Here is a 27332-nt window from a genome sequence, read left to right as displayed (position 1 = left end):
AATAAAAATGATCCTTAACTCCATTTGGTGAGAAAGGTATAGCTTACTAGAAATCAAGTGAATTACACTAGTGCAAGATTTTCAGAACTGAAAATTGTGTACAGAAACCTTTCAAGTCAAATTCTTCCTTCCCTTAGGAGCTTTCTCCACGCTGGGTCTCATATCCAATGGAATTCAAAAAAGATGTTTTTAAAATGGACATGTCAAGTAGAGACTGATACACATCTATTTCCCATCCATCCAAACTTGAGAGCTGTGCCTCAGGAGATACAGTGAGTTTCATGTCTCTGGAAATCTCCCTCCTCCCCACTAGGTTTATAGCAGTCCGGCATGAAGTGATAGTGAAGCAAGAGTGAAGTGGCAGCTGACAACCATTCTAAATTCTCTTTACTAACTCAATTATGCCACAGTAGAAAATTAGATATACAATAGCAGCATAGGGTATCAAAGTATATTGTAATATCATTATTACTCTGTCCTGTTGTTCTTTGTTTTATACTATCATTCTAATTTTTCAAAATAATTTGTTATGTATTTTTGTCGATATTGTATTTCTATTTTGTTTGTATTTCTGTTTGGTTCATTTTTTCTTTATTATATTACAAAGATAAAATAATTAAGTAGATGTGTATATATATTGGTGACTGAAAAATTATATTCTTAAATTCCAGATATGCAGGATTGTTCTAAATGTCCAGAAGAACAATATCCAAGCAAGGACAAAGATTCATGTCTTCCAAAGAAAATATCTTTCTTATCCTATGAAGAACCAATGGGGATAACCTTAGTCATTCTGGCACTTTCTCTTTCTTTCTGCACTTTTGGAGTGCTGGCAACAGTTTTGAAATATCACCATACTCCCATTGTTAAGGCCAATAACCGAAATTTCACGTATGTTCTTCTCATCTCCCTCCTCCTCTGCTTCCTGTGCTCACTGCAATTCCTTGTTGCACCTGGAAATATTTTATGTCTTCTCCAACAAATTAGCTTTGGCATCATCTTCACAGTGGCCGTATCTTCTGTTCTGGCAAAAACCATCACTGTGGTTCTAGCTTTTATGGCCATGAAGCCAGGATCCAGAATGAAGAAATGGGTAGGAAAAGGCTCGGCCACATCCATTGTTCTTACTTGTTCCCTGATTCAGACAGGCATCTGTACAGTATGGCTCCTCACATTTCCCCCTTTCCCTGAAGTTGACACTCATTCAGAAATTGAAAAAATTGTATTGCAGTGCAATGAAGGTTCAGCTACCATGTTCTACTGTGTCCTGGGATACATGGGTTTTCTGGCAGCTGCCAGTTTCACAGTAGCTTTTTTCTCCAGGAATCTCCCCAGCAGTTTTAATGAGGCCAAATGTCTCACATTCAGCACGTTGATCTTCTGCAGTGTGTGGCTCTCCTTTGTTCCTTCCTACCTGAGCACCAAAAGCAAATACATGGTGGCTGTGGAGGTTTTCTCCATTTTGACCTCAAGTGCTGGGTTTCTGATTTGTATATATTTCCCAAAATGTTATGTAATCATTGTTAGGCCAGAGTTAAATAACAGAGAGCAACTTATTATGCGAAAAAGATAGTAATAAACACACAAAAATACTTCTAATATTTGTCTTTTATTATTCCTTGTTTGATATATGCATTATCTGTATCATTTATATTCATCTCTCATGTATTATTTTGTGAGGTAATAAATAAATGGAAAATATCCCATAATCCATAGCTGTTACTAAATAGATTAGTATTGCTGAATTTTTAGAAAACTAGAAGCAGCTATTTTTGTTGATTTGTAGCTTTTATTGCTGGTAAGTAATTTTTGTTAGAATAGGGGCTTTCTACAAAACAGTAATTCTAACTTTCATGGCCAGTGACTGAAAATCTACGTTGTTCTTTTCTGTTTCTTTTTCAAGTAATTGTATTGTGTAGTTGTCAACTTCTTCCACCTTTCTAGGTATTGACATACATTCAAAATTGGAAAAAATATGCAAAAATATAATGAAGTTTCATTTGTTATGCTTTACTGTATGCTGGATTTCATGAGTTTAGGTTTTATAGTGGTTCTTTGAGCCAAAAAGCTATCTAGTACTTTCAACAACCTAAATTGACTAGTTGCAATATTTTGTCCTTGTGCAGTGTTTGGCTATCCATTGTTCCAATTTACCTTGACATTAAGAGAGAATACCCAATAGCTGTGGAGGTTTTCTTCATGCTGTTTTCCACTGCTGAACTGCTGGGTTATATATTTTTACCAAAATGCTACAAAATTATTTTGACACCCGAGCTGAAGGATAGTAGAAACCAAAAAGAAACCAATGATTCAAACAATAATGCAATTCTTCTTTTTCAATTTCCTGCCTGTTCAAAATGTGTATTTTCAATTTAGTATTTAAAATAAAATATTTGCCATTTCTCTGAATGGATTACCTGAGGTATTTTTAAAGGAATATATAGATTCATCTTTTTCAGAAAAGAGTTCAAGTTAAGGAATGACTAAAGTAGGGCAGAAAGAATTGTACTCTAAGAAAAAGAGCAAAACTTTTTTAGATGCAGAATTTTATTAAATTTGAATGACAAAAGATTAAAATATAAAATTATAACCAAAACGGATAAGTAGGGAGGTGAAACAACAGCAAAAATTTTAAGTCACAAAACAACAACAAAAACTCTCTTCAATATGGATACAATTATAAGATATAATACACTCTTATTTTAGTCTAACAAAAACTGATATAAAATTAAAATATATTAAGTATTCATATCAAACAATCTAAGAATAAAAGTGTACATAATATCATTATCTTTTAGCCTAAATAAAATAAATAATCCATAAGTGAATCATAACAATTCCATAAGTATATATAAGTATATAAAATATAAAAATACATAAAATAAAATGTATGTCTTTTAAACTCTAACAATGCACCATAATACTATAGTCAAAACATTTAATCATCAAATCCCAAAGTCAAGATTTGGTTTTTATTTTTATCAAGGAAGAAATATAAATCATGCAGAAAGAAAAGCAATCAAATCAAGCAACAATTTTGCCATCTCTGGTAATTCCATTAAGTTCATGATCCAATCTTTCATTGTTGGAGTTCACCTCTTTGTGCTTATAGAAGCCTTTCATATATAAGAACCAGTCCCTTATTTTCTTTCAGTCTGTTTTATCAATCCTAAAATAAAAAATTATGGTTTCAATTGTACATCAGCATTAAGAATCTTCTGGATCAGCAAACCAACTTGATCCTAATATTTCTTAGTAATTTTAAAGATCCACAATAAATGGTAAAAAATACTGTCACATTGGTTACGTTTCTGATATTTGTTTAACTTTTCAGTATACATATACATCTTCATGAATGATTTGGATGAAGGGATACAGTAAATGGGGAACTCATTAAATTTGCAGATGACACCAAACTGTCAGGAATAGCCAACAGTCCAGAAGATAGGCTTAAGATTCAGAAGGTTCTTGACAAACTTGAATATCGGGTTCTATCTAACAAAATGAAATTCAATGGTAAAAAAAGTAAAGATCTACATTTAGGCAAGAAAAACCAAATGCACAGGTACAGCATAAGTTGTACCTCACTCAATAGTAGTAACTGTGAGAGAGATCTTGGCGTTCTAGTGGACAATCCCTTAAATATGAACCAGAACTGTGCTACAAATGCCAAAAAAGTCAACACAGTTCTAGGTTTTATTAATAGAGGGATAGAATCAGTTTCTTGGCCAGGGGGCTGTCCAATCAACATCGAGTGTTTTCCCACTTAATTTTTCTTCCAAAGGTTAATACATAAAACCCCTCCCTTCCCAGAAGGCACTTAGGCAACTTATTTACATATGTAATCGCGCAGGTGACTAGGACGTTCCCTGATCCTAGTGGACCTGCGCAGCTCAGTCTGAGGCGGAGTTCTGGGCTGGTCGGAGGGATTCTTTGTCTCTTCCAGCCCAACCAATGGAACCTCCTGGATTATTTTTGGGGTGTTGTTTTCTTCGGCTGGGACAGTCTTCTCGAGAGGGCGGTGCTGCACACCGAAGTCCTCCAGTAAGTTCTCCGACCACTTCGGGCTCGAGTCAGCTGCCAGAAAAATTGTTTGTGAGTCAGGGACTGGACTTTTTTGGTTGTTTTGCTCGTCTGGGCCTGCTTGGGCCAGGCGTTTTCTAAGTTGGTCTATGTGCCTGCGCCAGACTCTTCCATCTCCCATGTCTACCCACTGATTTTGGGCCAGTGATTTCAGCAATTTTTCCTGCCACCAAAGGGGACCTTCCCCATAGTTTCTAGTGAACACTGGTGTCCCACTAACAAACTCTCTGGTTTTCCCCTCGCTTTCCCTATACTGATCTAGGGAGTAATTTGGATGTAGTCTATCCAAAATAAAGTGGAGCCTCTGGCCCATTAACAGCTCGGCCGGGCTTCGCCCTGTGGCCATGCAGGAAATTACATGCTGGGCAGCAGAAAGGTGTCAATCCTGGCTTGCCAGTCTGCAGCGCCTAGTCTGGCTAGGGCTTCTTTGGCAGCTCTCATGAACCTTTCAACCAGCCCATTGCTAGCCAGATGGAAAGGTGCGGTGAGAGCATGCGGGACCCCATTTTCAGCCAGATAGCCTTTGAATTGTGTGGAAGTGAGTTGTGGCCCATTGTCAGATACCAGGACATCTGGTAGTCTGTGCATTGCAAATAGTTTTTGGAGGGCCTTGATGATGGCTTCTGTAGTGGTAGAATGCATTAAGACTATTTCGCGCCATTTTGAGTAGGCATCTACAATTATGAGGAAGGTTTGCCCATGAAATGGTCCTGTGAAATCAATATGAATTTGTGACCAGGGGCCCTGGGGATGTTCCCAACCCCATACTGGGGCTGTAGGGGAAGCAGGCCTAGACTCCTGGCAGGGGAGACACTTAGCAACCCATTCGGTGATGCAGTCATCCATTTTAGGCCACCATATGTAACTCCTTGTCAACCCCTTCATCCTTACGATGAAGGTGCTCCACATTTAAGTTTTCCAACACTTTTCCCCATAGACAATGAGGTACAACAACACGATCACCCTACAATAGACACCCCCCTTGAGTTGACTGTTTGTTCTGTTTGTTCACAAATGGTTTAAATTCTGTACTCACAGTACCAGCTGGCCATCCCCTATGCACCCAGCCAATCACAGTCCTTAATACATGATCTCTAGTAGAGGCACTTGCCACTTCTGCAGAAGTGAGAGGCCCCGAGTCCACAGAGTCAATTAGCAGGATCGGCATTCCCAGGGTTGGGTCTTCCAGCAAGTCTGGCAGTGGGCATCTGCTGAGGGCATTGGCATGCCCGAGGTTCTGGCCAGCGCGATGGACGAGGCGGTAGGAATAGGCGGCCAGGAAAAGGGCCACCTAGTCAAACGAGGAGACATGGCCATTGGCGTGGGACAGTCTCCTGCCAAGAGTCCCAGGAGAGGTCGGTGGTCAAGCTTGAAGGTCTGCTTGAACAAGTATTTGTGGAATTTCTTTACTCCTGCTACAGCTGCTAGGGCCTCACTGTCCAGCTGGCTGTAGTTTCTTTCAGCGCTGGACAGGGTGCAGGAGAAATAGGCAATAGGCACCTCTAGGCCATTCGGTAGTCTATGGCTCAAGATGGCCCCCATGCCAAATGGGAACACATCACATACCAATACAAAGGGAAGCAGCTCATTATACTGTATTAGGAGGCTGTCGGCAGATAGAAGTTTCTTGACAGCCTTGAATGCCCCTGCTTCTGCCTTGCCCCAAACCCACAGGGACTTCTTTGCCAGCAAGAGATGTAGTGGCTCAGCTATGGTTGCCTTATCTTTGAGAAATATGGAATAGAAATTCAAGAGTCTTGCTGGCGCAGCAGACTAAAGTGCTATTAAAAAACACCAGCTGCCTGCAATTACTGCAAGTTCAAATCTCACCAAGCTCAAGGTTGATTCAGCCTTCCATCTTTTCGAGGTAGGTAAAATGAGGACCCAGATTGTGGGGCAATAAGTTGACTTTGTATATATAAAAAAAGAACACCGCTTTGGGAGGGGGCGAAAGCCCTACTAAGCAGGTATATACAAAAGTATGAAGGCTATTGCTTAATGCATTGTAAGCCACCCTGAGTCTCCGGAAAAGGGCGGCATATAAATCGAACCAATAAATAAATAAACAAATAAAAGTCCAAGGAACACCTGTAGCTCTGCCTTGTTTTTAGGGGTTGGTGCGTTCCTAATAGCCCAGATTTTGCTCTCAGTTGGGTGAATGCCTGTCCCATCTATTTTATATCCTAAGAACTCAACGGTGGGTACTGCTATCTTGCACTTCTTTTGTTTAACTTGCAGTCCCTCATCTCAAAAAATTGTTAGCACCTTCCATAAACGGTCCCCCAATTGTTTTTCATCTGCTGCTGAGATTAGGACGTCGTCAAAATATGGGACTACCCCTGGAAGTCCCTGCAACAGCCTCTCCATAACACTTTGAAATATCCAGGGGGCTACGCTAACTCCAAACTGTAGTCTCGAACATTTAAAGGCACCTCTGTGCATAACAATAGTCTGTTCCTCTGCGGTAGCACCATTTACTGGCAGCTGCTGGTACTCCTGTGCAAGATCAAGTTTAGCAAAGATCTTGCCAGGGCCCAGCAAATGTAAGAGGTGCTGTACAATGAGGACAGGATAGGCACTTTGTTGGAGAGCTTTATTGAATGTGCATTTGTAGTCAGCACATATGCGGACTGACCCATCGGGCTTTAGCAAGGTGACAATTGGTGTTTCCCATTTATCATGGTCCACCGGAATTAAGATTCCTTGTTTAATTAGCTTGTCTAGTTCTAAGTCTATCTTTGGCTTGAGTGCAAAGGGCACTTACCATGCCTTAAGTCTGATGGGGGCTACACTAGGGTCTATATTGAAGGATATTGGGGTCCCCACATACTTGCCCAGACAATAGGAGAATAAGTCCTGGAACTCTCGTAGCAAGTCGTCCTGTAAACTGCTTCAGGTAGCATTGATTCCGATGACCCCCATTCCCAAAGCCTTAAACCAGTCTAGGCCGAGGAGGCTTGAGAGGCTCCCGCTCCTGCTGAGGGGCAGTCATTTGTTATGCTGGCCGAACTTGACCTAGAACATGCCATAGCCTTCTACAGGGATGCGATTTCCCTGATAGTCTCTTAGTTTCAGACATTGGTGTTGCAGTTGATGCCGTTTAAAGTTGGGAAGGGCTGTGTGGAGCTTGGCCCATGACATGATCATTATGGACAAGCCTGTGTCAATCTCCATCTTGCATGAAGCGCCCTCCATCTCAACGGTGACATGCAGCTTCTTTTCTGGCAAGGTGTTCGCTTGGCCGATATGTGTTTGAAAAGCCTCTGGAGTTTTAAAATATGCATCTTTCTTGGGCTGGATGCTCCAGGCTCTTCTGAAGGGCTGATGCTGGCCTGCACGATTAGTGACAGCTCTTTGTTTTTGGCTGGATGGCTGGGTTGCCCTGCACACCCATTCCAGATGTCCTTTGCGGCCACAGCGCTGGCAGATAGCTTCTCTGCAGGGTTACTGTAGGGTCTCAGCGGCTTTGTTGGACAACTCGTGAGCTCTAGTCTTGCCTAATGCGATGTTAGCATTGCCGAATATCTCTAATGCCACAGATGAGTTGCTCTAGGAGTGCATCATCAAGGTCTCGGTATTCGCAGTGCATTGCGGCCTTGCTCAGGGCGGCCATATAAGCGCTGATTAGCTCTCCCTCTTGCTGTAACCTCTGCCGGAACTCGTACCGTTGCACAAATTTAGATGGTACCGGGGCATAATGTGACTTCAGTGTGGTCTGTAAGACCTGCCATGATACCGATTGAACTGGGGTCGGTTCAGAAAGTGACTTCACCATATCGAAGACTTCTGGGCCACAGTGGCTTAGGAAGAGGGCTCGCTTCTGATTATCGGAAAGCCCTTGTAGATCGTTGGCTTCAAGGAAGCATTCAAATCTGGTCATGTTACATCCCCACTTCTCCTTTGCGGAATCAAAGGTGATGGCAAAGCAAAAGCGGACATCGTGGTTGTCATGCTCAGCTCGGCAGACTTTCCGCCTGGCTGGATTGTGGGTTGTCAGCTCTTTTTGGGTGCTACCTGTCTACTCGATCCCATCCTCATCGCCAGTGTTATGTTGGGTGAGTGAGGAGACAGGAGACAGGTCTGTGTGAACAACAGCTCTTTATTTCATAGTGACAAATCCAGCAATGAACACAGTTGACAGCTCCCTTTATATAGTTTCTTGGCCAGGGGGCTGTCCAATCAACGTTGAGTGTTAATTTTTCCTCCAAAAGTTAATACATAACACCACCAAGTCACACCCACCAAGCCACAACCACAGAACTGGTAGTAAAAAAATTTGAATCTCACCATTAGACAAGAAGACCTCCAAGGTCCCATCACATTCTGTTATTCTATTTTTTTATATTTAATAGTTTTTCAGGTGTTAAATACCAACCATATATTATTTCATATAAACATTTCTTTCAAATTATAAGACAAGTAAGAAAACACATTCTTCACATAACACAGAAAAATGAAAATCTAAAAACATTTCTTCCCACTATCTATAATTATCAAAAATGTTGTTATTAACACTAATAGGCTCCCTAGCAATTTATAGCCAACAAGGACTAAAGCTTTATGAATAATATCAATAATCCCTGGCAATTCTCATCTGTAACTTGAATCTAAAGACAGATGATGTTTATAAAGTTTATTTCTGATAGTGAGAAGTCAAGGTTTCTGAATACTGTGTCAAAGTTTGAGAATAGTGTGAAGGTAGTTAAGGCAAATCATACTTTTATGATTTTAAACCATTATCAGACAAACTCTGCTACAGATATACAATTGGCATAATAACCATGATTATTTTATTCTTGTTTTTATCTCATATGGTTTGGAAATGTGAGTTGAGGAATTGCATTATTGATGATCCTGTCCCTATTTCTCATAATTATTTCCAACCTGGTGAGTTCATCATTGGTGCTATTACTTCTCTTATGTTCATGCCTACAGAACTAGAAAACTTCTTGGAAGATCCCCATCTTTCATTTATTGGTGAAGTCATGTAAGTGTCCTGATCTCATTGTTCAGTGTAAGAGATTCTAAATTATATTTACCTTTGTAATACTCTTAGACATAATAGAATAACTTTTAGTGACAATTTTCTCTCTCTAATTTAAATGTTGTGCTTTATTTATCTAGGGTTCTTAAAAGAATTAGAAATAATTGCCTCAATTTATTAGCTGAAAATTAAAGGATTCTGACAATGTGTCAGAGAAATCCTGCTGTTCAGTGAACAATTTTTTTAATCAGTTAAAGAAAAGAAAGAAAAAGAGGTTAAAGTGTTAAAAAGAAAACAGATTTCAAACAATTCATGTTTGCACCAGAATATTTCAAGGATATACTAAGAGTTTTAGGACATTTTTATAATTGCAATATTTTTGAGTTCCTTCTTTGTTTATAGACTTGACATTCTCTTTTTTAATAATTTTTTTTAAAAAACCCATTCTTTTCACTAGGCCAAACTACTAATAACACATTTTATTGTCACAATTTACGATTGTGATTTTTCAGATTAGGAAATCTTCAAATCTTCGTTAAAATTGAAAAGCATTTAAGATATTGAAAAGTTTGTGTTTTCTGTTCAAAAACTATACAAAGCTAAACTATTTGCAATACTTAGTACACAAATCATGACACTCAGAAGTGTTATTCAACTGATTTGGACTAGTTCAGGAAAACTGGTAGGGAAAACACCCACCCGTCCCAGCTCTATGCCATCCTCTTTAGGCACATTTTTGAGGCTGAGCGCATGCACGGAAGGCACATGCGTGAGCAAAGCGTATGCACGGAAGGTCGGCCACATGCCAAGAAGGCGCGTGTGTGAAGCGAGTGTGCACACACAGGGCAAAACAGTGGTAACAAAATATGAAACCCACCGCTGATGACACTGTATTATTGCTTTCAAAGGCAAAATATTTGGATGGCCATATATTTGTTAGAATGTTTCTCTTATGTATAGTATGTTTCTTTTATCACCTACAATTGTTATTCTAGAATCCAGACTAAGTTTTATCAGCATATTTTGGCTTTGGTATTTGCTGTGAAAGAGATAAATGAAAACCCTCAAATCTTGCCCAATGTTACCTTGGGCATCAATATTTTTGACAATTATGATAGAAGATGGATTTATCATGCAACAATGGAACTTTTTTCACCTCTGAAGAGAATGGTCCCCAATTATAAGTGTGGTTTCCAGAACACTCTAGTTGCAATCATTGGAGCCCTTTATTCTGAAATCTCTGTTGACATGGCAGATATCTTGAGGTTATACAAATTCCCACAGGTAGGATGTGTAGTCTTATGAAATCATGTGGATTTTTCTGAACTTTTTACATCTATATAAATTCTACACATACTAATGTGTGCTTGATATTTACTTAGTTTATATTTACTTAGTTTACTTAGTTGATTAATAAAGGATATAAAGAAAACAAATTATTAAAGCTTGAGGCAATGTGAATAATAAATTTGGTTTTATAGGCTGATTGTAAGGAAAGGATCGTGATCTTTGCAAGAGCGCCCCAAGGAAATTAGAAAAAGAAGGTTTTTAGTAACAAGGAATTTTATTGCAAAACCAAATTATTTTGAACAATTTACAGTGATTGAATCAGTAAAAGAAGATGATAAACCATTCAAAGAAACATGATATTCAATGAAAGAGAGCTAGAAAGTCATCTTCTGACTCAGTAAGCTTTACCATACATGGCTTTTCATTTTCCTTTTTCTGAGGTAGGTGACCAGGAGCTGTCCTTGATTGAAATCAAATTAAATTTTGATTTCAATTAAACCACTAAGTTGTTAGAATATAGAGAACAAAGCCCACCCCTTACTAGCACTGTTGAGGTTAGCTACAGTAGTTTAGATATTTAAATGTCTTCAAGAAATCAGCCAAAGTCAAAGAGCACCTGGGGTCTCTCAAGTTAAATTTTAATTAACCAACCAACCAACCAACCAACCAACCAACCAACAACCAACCAACCAACCAACCAACCAACCAACCAACCAACCAACCAGACATTCAGACAACCAACCAATTCAGTTGTATTTCAAAAAGTTCCCAGAAAACATTAATCTGGAAATCCTAATGCACCAATTTGAAATGCAAGCATGTTATTGAAATGTAATATTATCAATTATACAGCATGAGGATATCACAAATCTATCTTCTGCTGAATAAAAAATTATGCTTTTATTCTTATAAGGCTGCTAAAATAAGTCATACACAATCTGAAATTTTCTAGATGCTTGAGAAATATCTCCCAAAGTAGAGCAGCTTTAGCGCACCTACTAGTTTAGCAAATATTTCTTTCTGTTTTCTAAGCTTCTATTAATTTTCTTATTCCTGTAGTTAATCTATGGATCACATCCAGAGATGCCAGATCAAAGTGAATCCTTTTTCTTCTATCACATGGTGCCGAATGAAAATATTATATACCAAGGATTTCTTCAGTTGCTTGTTTACTTCAAATGGACCTGGGTTGGAATCCTTGTGAGAGATGATGATGCTGAAATATTTGTGCGGATGGTTTTTTCAACTTTTCCTCTTCATGGCATTTGCATTGCCTTTTTAAAAATAATTAAACAACTGCACATCAGTAATGTATTTGTGGAATTGGAGTGGCTCGTGGAAACATTTTATCTCACTATGAACAGTAATGCCAATGCAATAATTGTCTATGAAACAACCCTTCTGCATCTGAGGTTGTTGCTAAATCTTCCTAAAATTGAATCAGTTTCTATGGAGCCAAAAGGTAAAGTGTGGATTATACCCTGTCAAATGGATTTTGCAACAGTAATTTATCAAAGGACCTGGGATATTCAAGACATCCATGGTGCCCTGTCCTTTTCAGTTTATTCCAATGAAGTTCCAGGATTTCAGCAATTTGTTCAGGGAAGAGACCATTTCTTATCAAAAGAAGATGGTTTTATTAAAGATGTTTGGATGCATGCATTTCAATGTGCCTTTTCCAGTTCCTTGGTCAATGGAAAAGAGAGTGACATTTGCACTATGAAGGAGAAATTGGAGGACCTTCCTGGTGCTCTTTTTGAAATGAGCATGACTGGTTATACTTACAATATATACAATGCAGTGTATGTTGTAGCTCATGCTTTACATGCCATGCATATGGAACAAAACCACAAGGGAAAGTTGAGTATTCAGGAGAAAAAGTCATGGCAGGTACTGAACATTTATGCATTTTTCTCTTTCTTCATACAAACATGTATGCATTCACAATATATTTTTCATACAAATCATACAAAACCAAAGAAACGAAGGGTTGAGATACAATATAAATGGGGGACATAGGTAAATCTAATTATATCCACTATATACTCCATAACATTCTATCCCTCAAATACTCTAGCTTTCACTCTTGCCAATGCACTGCTTCATGCATTGCTTGTTGTTCTCCAATTACATTAGCTCTTTCTTCTATGGATCTCATTAACTCTCTTCATGAATTTCTCAGTTTTGTTCTTTCTCTTACCCCATTCATTCTTTTTTTAATAAATATGTTCTGTAATTTATTTCTCAATTATTCTCAATCTGTTAGATTATCTCAGTCTCCTTGCTTTGTACTGGTATTTAATCCATGTTCATTCAGACTATTCTTCCTTCACTCTTCCTTATGTTTCAGCATGCATATTTCGTTCTCCTTTCCAGGTAAAAAGAAAGGATGCATTTATACATAAACATTTTGTTTCTCTCAATAAATATTTAGACTACACATAACAGGATTGAAGGGAGATACCAAATGTTGAGGACTAATAAAACTTCAGCATATATTGTTACAACAATTGATGTGAAAAGTCTATTTATTACTGATTCTGTATTAATGATGGGCTTTGGAACCCCGAGAGGTGGCATGGTGCGAGAAGGGGGTTGAGGGGATTTTTAGCTAAATTTTTAATCAAAATTTTAAGGGGACCCTGGAGGAAGGGAGGGGATTGTAAAAGTGGACCCAGGGGGGGGGGTTCAGATAGCAACAGAGCGGGGTGATGGGTCGATTGGCTGCAACGGAGGGGTCGTGAAAGGAAATTTAACTGGGGAGCAGGGAGACGATAGGAAGGGCTGTGTAATTGAAACAATGAGTGGGAGGGGCAGGTATGACGGGCACAGAGGGCCATATCATGTGCTGGGGGTGCGCACATGCTGTTTATGAGCAATTACGCACCCTGGCCCCCAATGCGCGACTCGTGTCCTGGGTTGTGCAGAGTCTCAGGCCTAGGGTCCACGGCTGATGTTGTGTAATGCCAGGTCGATCGTTAATAAAGCCCCCCTCATTTGTGATCTTATTTTAGAGGGGGGTGCGGACCTGGCAGGTATTACGGAGACCTGGTTGGGCCAAGAGGGGGGGTTCCCCTCATGGAGATGTGCCACCAGGTTTCTGTGCATTTCATCAGCCAAGGGCCCAGGGGAGGAGTGGGGGAGTGGCAGTAATTATTAGGGAGAGTCTTTGTCCGAGGGAGACCACTGTTCCTCAGATAGCCGGATGTGAGTCCCTCTTTGTGAAGTGGGGCCATGGGGTGCAGATGGGTTTGCTGACTACGTACCTGGCTCCCTGCCACGTGGCAGCGACCCTGCCCAAGCTATTTGACGTCATTGCCGGGGTGGCGGTTGATACCCCCAGACTTATTGTCATGGGGGATTTCAACCTTCCGTCTGCGGGTGAGGCATCAGAGGTGGCTCAGGAGTTCATGGCTTCCATGACGGCCATGGACCTTACCCAGTTAGTTCAAGGCCCGACTCACATAGGGGGACACACTCTGGACCTGATTTTTGTCTCTGGTCAGTGGTTGAATGAACTTGGTAGAGGGGACCAAGACATCAAACCCTTGTCATGGACAGATCATTCGCTCCTTCACTTAGACTTTCCTGCTGCTTTCGCCCACCACAGGGAGATGGAACTGACCAAATGGTTCCGTCCCAGGTGCCTGATGGACCCCGAAAGGTTCCTGATGGAGCTTGGGCCGTTTCCTGAGACTCTAACACACGACTCGACTGAAGAGCTGGTGGCCGCCTGGGAGAGTGCGGCCATCAGAGCTTTGGACCACATCATGCCTTTGCGGCCTCTGACCCGATGCCAATCTCAATTGGCTCCTCGGTTCTCTGAGGAGCTGAGAGAGATGAAGCGTCGGAAAAGACGCCTAGAGAGCATTTGGAGGACTAGTCAATCCAATTCCAACCGGACACAGGTGAGGTCTTATATCAAGACCTACCTAGTGGCGATAAAAGCGGCGAAATCTAACCATTTTTCTGCTCTTATCGCATCTGCAGAGAACCACCCAGCCGCCCTGTTTAGGGTGACCCACTCCCTTCTTCGGGGGGGGGAGTGCGGGAAGATCCCTTGCAGGGCCGCGCTGAGGATTTTGTGCAATTCCTGCATGATAAAGTCGCTCGGATTCAGGATGGCTTGGACTCTGATTGGATGAGTCCAGGGGAGGAGACAGGGGCAGGTCTTGAGAATATTATCTGGGAGGAGTTTGATCCTGTGGCTCCCGAGGATGTGGACAGGGTTCTGGGTAGGATTAGTGCCGCCACATGTTTATTGGACCCGTGTCCCTCCTGGTTGGTACTGGCCTCCCGGGAGGTTACACGAGGCTGGCTCCAGGGGATTATAACTGCTTCTCTGAGTGAGGGCGCCTTTCCCGCCGCCTTCAAAGAGGCGGTGGTGTGGCCCCTCCTCAAGAAGCCTTCCCTGGACCCGGATGAATTAGCTAACTACCGTCCGGTCTCCAACCTTCGCTTTGTGGCGAAGGTTGTCGAGAGTGTGGTGGCACGACAACTGCCCAGGCACCTGGATGAATCTATCTATCTAGACCCGTGCCATTCGGGCTTCAGGCAGGGGCACAGCACAGAAACGGCATTGGTCGCGTTGGTGGATGATCTCTGGAGGGCTCGGGACAGGGGTTGCTCCTCTGTCCTAGTCCTATTAGATCTCTCAGCGGCTTTTGATACCATCGACCATGGTATCATGCTGCAGCGGTTGAGAGGGTTAGGAATAGGGGGCACCGTTCTGCGATGGTTCTCCTCCTTCCTCTCCGACCGCTCGCAGTTCGTGTTGGCAGGGGGGCAGAGGTCGACCTCGAGGCGTCTCGCATGGGGAGTGCCACAAGGGTCGGTCCTCTCACCCCTTCTGTTCAACATTTATGTGAAGCCGCTGGGTGGGATCATCTGTGGTTTTGGGGTGAAGTGTCATCTGTACGCTGATGATACTCAGCTGTACATCTCTACCCCAGACCACCCCAACGATGCCCTTGATGTGATGTCCCGCTGCCTGGAGGCCGTGCGGGTCTGGATGGGGAGGAACAGGCCCAGACTCAACCCTTCCAAGACTGAGTGGCTGTGGCTGCCGGCGTCCCGATATAGTCAGCAGGTGCCATCGCTGACTATTGGGGGTGAATCTTTGCCCCCCACAGAGAGGGCTCGCAATCTGGGTATCCTCCTGGACGCACGGCTGTCTTTAGAAGAGCACATGATGGCCATGGCCAGGGGAGCCTTTTATCAGGTTCGCCTGATCCTCCAGTTGCAGCCCTTTCTGGACCGGGACGCCTTGCGCACGGTCACTCATGCCCATGTCACTTCCCGGCTGGACTATTGTAATGCTCTCTACATGGGGCTCCCCTTGAAGAGCACTCGGAGGCTCCAACTGGTCCAGAATGCGGCCGCGCAGGTGGTTATGGGCGCAACCCATTGTGCCCACGTGACCCCCCTCCTGCGCGAGCTGCACTGGCTCCCAGTGGTCTTCTGGGTGCGATTCAAGGTGTTGGTTACCACCTTTAAAGCGCTCCATGGCATAGGACCCGGGTACCTTCGAGACCGTCTTCTGCCACCGATAGCCTCCCACCGACCAGTCCGCTCCCACAGAGAGGGTCTCCTCAGGGTGCCATCAGCCAAGTTATGTTGGCTGGTGACACCCAGGAGGAGGGCCTTCTCTGTGGGAGCCCCAGCCCTGTGGAATGAATTGCCCCCCGGAAATACATAAGATCTCTGACCTCTGGGTGTTTCGTTGCGCATTGAAGACCCTGTTGTTCCGCCAGGCCAGCCTATCAACATAATAATTTTAATTGGGGTATTTTAAATTTTTGGGGTTTTAATCCGGCAAAATTTATTTAATTATTTTAATTTTTAATCATTGTTGTGTCCTGTGCTTTTTAAATTGGCTGTACACCGCCCTGAGTCCTTCGGGAGAAGGGCGGTATAGAAATAAAATTATTATTATTATTATTATTATTATTATTATTATTATTATTATTATTATTATTATTATTAATATCAATTGTTGGGTCTTCATTGATATTCAGCTCCACCAGTTTCTGAAAGGGGTCTCATTTAATAACAATGCTGGGGATAGGATTCAGTTCAATCAGAGGAGGGAATTGATATCTGGATTTGATATTATAAACTGGGTCACCTTCCCAAACCAATCCTTCCATCGAGTGAAAGTAGGGAAGCTGGATCCCTGGGTGAAAGAGGAAAAATTCACTATTCATGATGAAATCATCACCTGGCACAATAGTTTCAACCAGGTAAGTTCTGAATTCTTTTGCTTGCATGACTGGTATGATATCCAAAATAACTTGTGTATCATTTAACACTAAAATAATATTACAGAGTTTTTTTTATAAAGACTTTGAGCATTTAGTTGTGATACAGCAATTTGAAATACTCCTCAGAGAGAGGTATTTCATGAATAAAATATTTATTTATTTATTTATTTATTTATTTATTTATTTATTTATTTATTTATTTATTTATTTATTGGTTCGATTTATATGCCTCCCTTCTCCGGAGACTCAGGGCGGCTTACAATGCATTAAGCAATAGCCTTCATACTTTTGTATATACCTGCTTAGTAGGGCTTTTTTGGTTCCCCCAAGCGGTGTTCTTTTTTATACAAAGTCAGCTTATTGCCCTCACAATCCGGGTCCTCATTTTACCTACCTCGAAAGGATGGAAGGCTGAGCCTGGTGAGATCTTTATTGATCTTTATTAAAAAGTTTAAAAGTAAAGATTTATTCAAAAACAATAACATCTAGAAAAACAAAAATAGAAGATTTTTAAAAAGAGTTGACAGGCTGCCAAAATGAATTGGTCCAGATTCAATGTTAAGCATGCTTGATGAAGCTTCTTGTAATATTAGACTATTGGTAGATATTTTAGTTTTTATTTTGATATAAATGAATGAGACAAATTCTTTTTATTAATTGGGGAGGGGTAAGTGTACATTAAGGTTTGTAAGCCAAGTCATGGTTAAAAAAAAGTTTGCTAATAAGCTGGATAAAATATATTATTCTAATAATTCTGCTACAATAATTAACAATGGGGTTATTTCTTCCATAATGAAGAAGATAGATGGAATGCTAATATCTTCCTGGAATGCCTGCAGGGTTGTGGGTTGGGAACATTGCATTCTGAGAAGGTGTTCCAGTCTTTGGTTGTGGAGTGGACAGATGAACCCAGATGAATGAGAAGCAAAATGTCTTCTTCCTCAGAAAGACCAGTTACATTTTGAAAAAGCACCTTTCAGATTCCATACAATTTGATTAGATTCAGTTAATTTCAAAAATAAGCCTGAAAAATATGTTAAATTATCTTTAGTTTTATTTAAAATGTCTATATTATCCAAAGTGGGACATGAAGTGACAGTAAAAAACACCAGTTTTGATCAGTCCCACTGAAATAACTTTGGCATGGTCTGGGACTAAAATATTTTCCAGTTTAAAAGAAAGAAATTTACTTATATTTTTATCAAATACCTGACTGAATGTTAACATTTACCTTCTTTATTTATTTGGAAGACCCCACCTGTTTCACTCTGTTCTGAGAGCTGCCTCCCTGGTTATTTCAAAAAAAAGCAGGAGGGGAAGCCATTTTGCTGCTATGATTGCCTTCCATGCCCTAAAGAGAAAATTTCAGTTGAAAAAGGTAAGTACCATGTTCATCTTTGTAAAACCACACTAGGATTTTGCCCGGATAACAGAGCACATAGCATTGCAATTTACTTGTTTATTGATCTATTTAGATTTCAATATACTTCTTTCTATCATTACAAAAACTATTTATGCGATTTACAAAATGATTCAAGCCCTTAATAAATTTGGTCAAAATAATAGTAATGCTTCCGGTTTGGCGTTGTGGCAAGACAATCAGAGAAATAGCGGGGTCTGATAAGTGCTGCGAAAACCCCAGCTGCCGAACTGCTGCCGATGGGTCTTTGGACCGGAACCGTCCTGCAGGGATGGGGAAGAAAGAGAAGCGCCTCGGATGACCAAGAGGAACAGGCAAGTTCCTTGGAGGTCAGAGGGAACTCTCTGTGAGTTGGCGGCGGGGGGGTGGCAGCCATGGCGGCTGCCACGAAGTTGGGACAACCGGCCTAAGTATAGAGCTGGAGAGAAGAAAGAAATGGAACAGAGTCTTTTTGAATCTGGGTGAGTGACAGCCAACTCAGGCTTGAATAACAACAAGAGAAGCATTTTACAACTACAAGACCCCTAATGTGTAATAGCGGCTAAGGAGCATGGGGCCAAAGAAGATTTTGAAATGTAATTTGGAAGAAGAGACAAAAACCCAATTGAAAATTGATTTCTGAACAAATTAATTGGAAACTTTAAATAATTAGATATGGTTAAAGGATTGGAAAGAAATAAAGAGATCCTTCCCACCCCCCCTTTTTTTTTATAAATGGCAAGAAAAATAAAAAGAATGGACAATAAGCTTTAAGAAGAAAAAAAAGGATGTATAAATAAAAGGGGAAAAAAGAAAAAAAGAAGTGAGAAGAGCTATTTAAATTTGGACTGGACTTTAAATATGATTTGATATTTTTAAATTGAAAAAGAAAAAAGAGAAGTCAAGTAAGATTGTGATATAATCAGTGGTGGGATTCTGCCGGTTCTAGGCGGTTCAGCCGAACCATTTGTTAAATTGCTGGCTCGCCGCGCCCCTTGCCCTGTCCCTCCACACCACTATTTATTGGCTTCGGCCCACACAGCACATGAACCATTTGTTAAATTGCTGGCTCACTCACCCCTCCCCACCACTATTTATTGCCAATAAATATGGTGGAGCGGGGCAAGCGAGTCAGCTATTTAACAAACTGTTTGGTTTTTTGTTTTTTTTTTTGTAATTTATTGGCCTCGCAGCACACCGAACCATTTTTTAAATTGCTGGCTCGCCCGCCCCTCACCCTGCCCCATCCCACCACTATTTATTGGCCTTGCACCATCAGTGGAAATTTGGCATGTTTTTCTGAACCATTAGTGACCTTTGGCTGGCCACGCCCCCGAACTGGTTCCCGCTCACTCACCCTGCCCGCCTGATACTTGCCCGCCATGTCCAGCCACTACTTGCAGAATCTACCCCCATACTTCTGCTCACCGCTGCTGGCAAAGGTAAGGCCAAAGGGCACAGGTGACCGGGGGAGGGAGAGCTAGTGGAGGAGTGATACCAGCAGCAGGTGGTGGATCGATGCATGCAGGGAGAGAGGAGAGCGCACAGGAGATTGCGGCACTGGAGCTCTTCCCATACGTTTCCCCCAGCCGGCCTGGCCTGCGAGGGAAGCACGCGGGAGATCCCAGCTGCAGTTTACTCATGAGTAACATTGACTGGGAGAGGCAGGGAGAAAGGCCAATGGTGTTCACGAGTAAACTGAGGCTCCTAAGAGGGGGTCGAACCTCCTCATCTACAACATCTTCATCTGAGGGCATTGCTGGCAGCCACTTCCTGCACCTCCCATCCCATGCTCTTCCCACTGCTGCTCAGCCTCCTCGATGCACAGAGGCAGGAGGCAGCGGTTTCTTTCTCTGCCTGCAAGCTGCTGGCTGCCTCTAATCTGCAGTTTACTCGTGAGAAAGTTTACTCGTGAGCATGGTGCTCACGAGTAAACTGCAGATTACAGGAAGCCAGCAGATCACTGGCTTACTCATTCTGCTGCTCGCCTGGCAGAGTGCAACTGTCAGTTCCAGGTTGTCTCTCAGCCGTTGTGTGCAGGGAAAAACCATGCAAAGTAAAGGAAAACTTCTACTGAGTATGAGAAGTTAATTGCCTTGCACTCCCTGAACTCAATGGATGAAATATGAGCCAGAGCTGCCACTCTCCAGTAAAATGCATGTCTCACAGTGGGGCACAATTTGGGTGGCGGGTGGGGCAGGGGGTGGGGGGGCTCGGCAAGCTTTGCTTTGCTTTGCTTTGCTTTGCTTTGCTTTGCTTTGCTTTGCTTTGCTTTGCTTTGCTTTGCTTTGCTTTGCTTTGCTTTGCTTTGCTTTGCTTTGCTTTGCTCCCCTCTCCCTGCCAGTGGTGTTGCATGCAGCCACTGCACTGAGACTGATAGGGCAGCAGCAGCCCTCTCCTATCTTTCTCCAGCTGGGCGGGAAAAAAAGGAGGGGACTTCACAAACAAAAGAGAACTATGCTCACGAGTAAACTTGCCCATGAGTAAACTGCAGTTTAGAGGTAGGCAGCAGCTCGCAGGCAGCAAAAGAAACTGCTTTGGCTCTGGTGCCAAAAAAAATTGGTGGGGAGAAAAAGAGGGAGGGTAGGAACAGGCGAAGGGCAATTTTTTCACTGTTTTAACTGTAGCAACATCCTTCTTGCTATTCCTGGTATGTGATGTTTTGTAAACATACAGAGAAAGAAGCACTCTTATGATCTTTGACTTTTAGGCTTTTAGACTTCAGCCATAATACTAATGACTGTTTTGAACAATAGGCAGGTTGTATTACACGAATGGCTATTTTATATGTGAAATTATGACTGAAATATTTTTGCACCTATATTGGTTCACACTGTCAGGAAGTTTCTTTAGTGTAAAGAAACTTCCTGACAGTGTGAACCAATGTAGGTTGAGAAATATTTCAGTCATAATTTCAGGAAGTTTCTTTACACTAATTATACAACGAACAAGGAATGCTTATTTTCTGAAATCATGTACATTCCAGTTTTTTCCCCTTCTGGGCTCAATGTGGGCTTAAAATGAGCACAGGACCACAACCAAGTAAACATATATAGTAACAGTACTAACAATCATTAGGTTGAGTAGCCATTTTAGATTATTTATGTTGGATATTAGGGAAGTACCCAACAGGCTACATGCACAATGCATAGCTGACTCTGTAGCTCTTAAATCAATCTCCTGAATTTAAAATGTTATATAGGCACTAGTCTAAAGAAAGATTCCACTATCAGTCCAGTGTGATATTGCAGTCTCACATGTGTCAGTTCTACAACAACAGAACTATTCATAACAGATATTTATTCGAAGCAAGTCCCATTGACTATATGGGAAGGTGCATATTCCCAGGTAATTAAGAAATGACTGGGTGCTTAGGTTGAATGTTTAAGGTTGCAGACCCCTGACCTACCCCATCCTATTACTTCACCTTGCAGCTAGCCCTGTAGGCCTGCGCCCGCCTCCCACCTGGGCAGCAGTGGCCTACCTACCCCAGTTGTATCAATGTGCCCTGCAGCCGGCCTGAACGCCCACCTCAGATTGCCTCCGACTGCTCCAGCAGTTCATTTTTATTTAATTAATTTAATTAATTTAATTAATTTAATTAAGAATGCTAAAATGGGCATAAATGATGACAGGTCCTCACACTTGACCGGCCCTCGCACTTATGACTGTCCTCACATTTTACATTTTGCACCCTATCTTTTCACCGTGGTGCAGAGAAGTAGTTGTGAAATGAGTGACACAGTTGTTAAGAATGCTGTAATGGGCATAAATGTCATAAGTGCAAGGACCAGTAAGAAATGACTTTTTTCAGCCCTCTTAGTAATACCTATGCACATAGCCACTCCCACCCGGTCACATGACCAGCTAGCCACACCCACCCAGTCACATGACCAGCTAGCCACACCCCCAACTAAGCCACACCCACTGAAATGGTTGTTAAAAAAATTGAATCCCACCACTGGATATAATGGAAACAAAATGGGTACTTATTAAACAATTGGAAATTGTGGATTGCAGAGAGACACCATCTGGAGTAAAAAGAATCATTGCAACTTGGTTCTTTGTTTTGGAAAATTGTGAACTTCACCAGATAATAAACATGAGAACTTGTGGAGAGGATTTTCTTGTCTACAAGAGGCTTGACTTTTGGAGGAATAAAAAAAGAAATAGAAGGGAATACAATGGAATACAATAATTGGAACAACTATTTGATTTGGAGAATGGAAATAAAAGAAATAACTATAATATTGCACAGAGGACAAAATTTGAGGATATAAAAATCGAAATGGAGTATACATGTATGGACAAGAAAATGAAGATAGAGAAATAAGACATAGAAGTGGAAAATAAAGAAGCTAAAGATATTGTGATTAATAATGAGCAAATAATTGAACATGTGAATATTAATAATAAAAAGGGGGTCCCTAGAGATTATATTGAGATTAACAATAACACAATGATGATTATACTGAGATTAATAATGATATAATGATGATTATATGGAGATTAATACTGAATGATAAAAGAATAAAAGGTTGGAAAATATTAAGAAATTTAAAGAAGTCCAGGACCTGGATTTATAAAATGACTATATTGAGATAAACAAATATGAGAAGAATTATGTAACAAATATTTAGAAATGAAATAGGGATTGAAGCTAAAATATATGGAAAATAGATTACATTAAAAGAAATATAGCAATGGATATAATGAACCAATTTTTTATAAAGATGTTAAAAGATACTATTTGAGGAAATTGATGGTTATAATAACTGGGATATTGGTTAAACACCTATAACAATTGCTTTAATTTGAATATTTTTAATAATATAACTATAAAAGTAAAGGATGATTATGTTGGGAGTAACAGTGAGAAAAATAAAGATAATTATATTGGGATTAACAGTAAATAAAATGATTACACTGAGATTAACAGTGAAAAAAATAAAGATGATTACACTGGGATTAACAGTGGAATAAAGATGATTATACTGGGATTAACAGTGAGAAAAATAAAGATGATTACACTGGGTTTAGCAGTGGAATAAAGATGTATTTTGTACATTGGGATTAATAGTGGAAGGATAAAAGAAAAGGTTAAATTAGAAAATTGATAGCTATAATAATTGGGATATTGTTTAAATATGTATAACAATTATGATAATTTGAGCATTTATTACCTAAGTGAAAAAGAAAAGAAAACTGAAACAATATATGATTATGATTTATAAACAAAAATTACTTAATTGGTGTTATTTAAATGGTATGGTTTGATAGATACAATTTAGGATAATTGGGAAATTGTGTTAAAAAACATTATTTGAACTAAGAACTATGTTTAAATGTTAAATTGATATATTTCTAAAATTAAAAATATAAGATTTAAATTTGATAAGGTAATAATGGAATAAAGATTTAATGAGCATAATGATATATAAATATGTTTGAATTGTATTGTTAATAGTGAGGATTTAGGATAAGAATTGTTGTATTTGTGTTATTAATTGAATTAAGAATTAAGATGGGTTAATAGAAGGGTAATTGTTTTGATTAAGTAAATATGTGTTAATTTTTTAAAGATGGTATTAGTTGAATATGTGATATAAGATTTAGAAATTTACTATTTTCTATGGCAAAATAGTATAGATAAAATTTTGTTAAGGACTTTATTAAAAAATGAACGAAGTGATGATCGGATCAAAGCTCTGTTCCGAAAGGATGCAATTTATATGTTTGAAAAAAAAAATAAAAAAACTTTAGCAAAAAACCCCAATAATAACAGTAATGCTCTTGATTTTTTTTTCTATTCTTCAGATGAGTATCAAATTATCCACTATGAACTTTGTTGTGTTTGTGAATATGAACATTCATTTGATTTTATCCTAAAATGTCTCCACTACTCCACTCCACTCCATTCCACTCCACTCTCTTTCCTTAATTAGATGTAACAGTGGAAAGTGAAATTGCAATAGCACTTAGAATACCAAAGTATTAGTAATATTGTACCATAATAATTTTTACTTTGTTATTTTTTTCATTTTAAAGCATTTGTTACACACTTTTATTTGATAATTTACTGATTTCTACCATGATTATCTTTCTGTTTTGTTCTTTTTTCAGTTTTTTGTTATTATTTTAAAGATAATAAATATATTATAGCCCATTGCACAGCCAGCCAGATGTTTACACTGGATTTGGCATTTATCAAGTGCTTTCCAAGATCCTAGGCTGTGGATATTGGTGTTACAGATACAGTTTACATCCTATGACAATATCTGTAACCATAAAATATCCACATCTGCCATTCCCAGGTCATTAGAAAGGGTTAGATAGACAAAAATACCAAAACCAGTTGAACTTCTGGTTGACTGTCTAATCGAGCCTAACAATGATAACACAATAACCACAGAAAATGACACAGAAAAATTATATGTTTAAATTCCAGATATGCATGTTTGTTCAGAATGTCCAGAGGATCAACATCCAAGCAAAGAGAGGGATTCATGTCTTGCCAAGAAAATATCTTTCTTATCCTATGAAGAACCAATAGGAATAGGTCTACTTATTGTGGCACTTCTTTTTTCTTTCTGCACAGTTGGTGTGCTGGCAATATTTCTGAAGTATCACCATACTCCCATCATCAAGGCTAATAACCGAAATCTCACCTACATTCTACTCATTTCTGTCCTCCTCTGCTTCCTTTGCTCACTGCAGTTTCTCATTGTACCAGGCAATATAATATGTCTCCTTCGACAAATTAGCTTTGGCATCATCTTCTCAGTGGCTGTGTCTTCTGTGTTGGCAAAATCCATCACTGTGGTTCTGGCTTTCATGGCCACCAAGCCAGGATCCAAGGTGAGGAAGTGGGTGGGAAAACGGTTAGCCATATCCATTGTTGTTTCTTGTTCCCTGATTCAAGCAGCAATCTGCATTGTGTGGCTGTTCACATTCCCCCCTTTTCCCAATGTTGACATCCATTCAAATATTGAGGAAATGATACTGCAGTGCAATGAAGGCTCAGATATTATGTTCTACTGTGTCCTGGGCTATATGGGCTTACTGGCAGCTGCTAGTTTCACAGTAGCATTTTTCTCCAGGAATCTCCCGAGCAGTTTCAATGAGGCCAAATGCCTCACATTCAGTATGCTGATCTTTTGCAGTGTGTGGATCTCCTTTGTTCCATCTTACCTGAGCACCAAAGGCAAATACATGGTGGCTGTGGAGGTTTTCTCCATTTTGGCTTCCAGTGCTGGGTTGCTGGGCTGCCTATATTTCCCCAAATGTTACATAATTATTGTTAGGCCAGAGCTAAACAATAGGGAACAACTTATTAAGCGAAAAAGATAGTAATATGTGCACAAAATATTTCTTTTCAACATTTTTCTTATTTTAAATCTATAATACATTAATCAAAATAGGATACTTTTTTTTTTTAATTTGATTTATATGCCGCCCTTCTCCGGATACTCAGGGCGGCTTACAATGCGTTAAGCAATAGCCTTCATACTTTTGTATATTTAAACAAAGTCAGCTTATTGCCCCCACAAACTGGGTCCTCATTTAACCTACCTTAGAAAGAATGGAAGGCTGAGTCAACCTTGAGCCTGGTAAGATTCGAACCTGCAGAAATTGCAGGCAGCTGTGTTAATAACAGGGTGCATTAAACCACTGTACTTGTTTTACTTAGTGAAATATGTATTCATTAAATGGAATAGATTTAGGAACTGATCTGTCTTCACTCATAGGTAGAGTATGAAATGATTTGTAGAATAGTATTTTTACATGTTAGGTTATATTTGAATAAATGTCACTAACATTACTGGAAATCGCCAATAAATTTGAGTAGACTTTTTAATAAAGCTAGTTAATGCAAACTCATATTTTTTATTATTATTTTCCAAGTTTACTAATGTGAACCTTTTCCAGTTATTGTGAAAGTAAAGCTTTCTCAGTGTTGGTGAATTGCAAAACACATTGAATTATTTTATATAAAAATATGAAAAGTGTTTTGATTTTTGAGCTTAAGTTTTCCACATCATTCTTACAACTGATAATTGATTCAAACAATGGCAGATATTTCTAAGTTCATATGATAAGAGAAAAAACCAAGAATTAGATATAAGCTACTGCAAGATGCTAAGGAAAGAGGGGGTTTGTTTACCAGATATGAAACTATATTTTGAAGCATGCTGTCTGACTGGTCAAAAGAATGGGTGAGCCTTCAGAATAAGACGTTACTTGAATTAGAGGGCCATGAATTAAGGTTTGGATGGCACGGCTACTTATGGTATGATAAAAGTAAAGTTAATGTTGAATTTAACAATCATTTTATTAGATGTGCCATACTAAGAGTTTGGAATAAATATAAAACAAGGCTCTCTGTGAAGCTGCCCTTTGGGTGTAAACCCAGGAAGCCTTTTTTAGAAAAGAAATGGTGGCAAAGCCACACTGGTTGACATATGGTAAAATTTTATCTCTCAACTCTGGTGACCCAATATTAAAGCCGAGCAAAGAACTTGAATCAGAAGGTTATGGTTGCCACTGGTTTACTTAGCAAAAACTGAGAGAAAGATTTAAACTGGATAAAAAGTGCTACGGATTTCCCTTTGTTAAAAATGAATTGGAAATTTCATTATGTGGCAATGATGAACATATTGCTAAGATCTATAAAATGTTATTGAAATTGAATTTGGAAAATGAATATGTAAAACATTGTATGATTCAGTGGGCAAGGAATTTTGGATATAATGTGATGCTTGAACAATGGGAAAATATGTGGATGAAGGATTTAAATTTATATTAAATTATAATCTAAAAGAAAATTTCTATAAGATGATGTATCATTGGTATTTAACACCAGATAAACTATCTAAGATATGTAAAGGTATGTCAAATGAATGTTGTAAGTGTAAAAGTACAGAAGGGACATTTTATCATCTATAGGGGACATGCGATAAGGCAAAAAATAATTGGAATATGATTCACATTTTAATACAAAAAAAATTGAAAATGAAAATAAAGGTGAAACCAGAATTCTTCCTTTTGGGTCTTATGGAAAAAGAACTGGAGAAAATATGTTGACCACAGCAAGTCTATTGTATGCACAAAAATGGAAGGACACTTCAATTTCTAACATGGACAAATGGTTGCAGAAGTTGATGGAGTTGGCTGAAATGGCAAAATTGAGTCTTTTGATTAAAGAAAAAAATATAAGTACTTTTATTTCCACATGGAGAAGGCTTCTGAACTTTGTGCTTGAAGTGGAAAAGAATGAAACTTTGATTTTGGGTTTTACCAAGTAGATCGATAG

General features: G+C 39.7%; 2 protein-coding genes across 2 annotated transcripts; both read left to right on the top strand.

The window, feature by feature from the left end:
• The first annotated feature begins 673 nt into the window (after positions 1 to 673).
• Positions 674 to 1732, top strand: LOC117668678 (vomeronasal type-2 receptor 26-like). Its single transcript, XM_034422741.3, has one exon. The coding sequence runs from the start codon at positions 674 to 676 to the stop codon at positions 1571 to 1573; it is 900 nt and encodes a 299-aa protein (XP_034278632.1). The 3' UTR covers positions 1574 to 1732.
• Positions 1733 to 8894: 7162 nt separating this feature from the next.
• Positions 8895 to 25485, top strand: LOC117668677 (vomeronasal type-2 receptor 26-like). Its single transcript, XM_034422739.2, has 6 exons — positions 8895 to 9070; positions 10063 to 10351; positions 11417 to 12247; positions 16375 to 16599; positions 17872 to 17998; positions 24468 to 25485. Exons 1-6 carry the CDS (start codon positions 8895 to 8897, stop codon positions 25367 to 25369), a joined length of 2550 nt encoding a protein of 849 aa, XP_034278630.1. The 3' UTR covers positions 25370 to 25485.
• Positions 25486 to 27332: the final 1847 nt, after the last annotated feature.

This window comes from Pantherophis guttatus, chromosome 4 (genome assembly GCF_059756535.1).
Source record: "Pantherophis guttatus breed Tessera chromosome 4, ASM5975653v1, whole genome shotgun sequence".
In the NCBI taxonomy this organism is placed as follows: Eukaryota; Metazoa; Chordata; class Lepidosauria; order Squamata; family Colubridae; genus Pantherophis; species Pantherophis guttatus.
Note: the sequence above shows the minus strand (reverse complement) of the source record. Positions and strands in the feature narration are given on the sequence as shown.

Coding starts and splice junctions, on each gene's coding strand:
- LOC117668678 (XM_034422741.3), top strand. CDS start 674: ATGCAGGATTGTTCTAAATGTCCAGAAGAACAATATCCAAGCAAGGAC.
- LOC117668677 (XM_034422739.2), top strand. CDS start 8,895: ATGGTTTGGAAATGTGAGTTGAGGAATTGCATTATTGATGATCCTGTC. Junction 9,071..10,062: donor TCATTTATTGGTGAAGTCAT/GTAAGTGTCCTG, acceptor TTGTTATTCTAG/AATCCAGACTAAGTTTTATC. Junction 12,248..16,374: donor AGGAGAAAAAGTCATGGCAG/GTACTGAACATT, acceptor ATTGATATTCAG/CTCCACCAGTTTCTGAAAGG.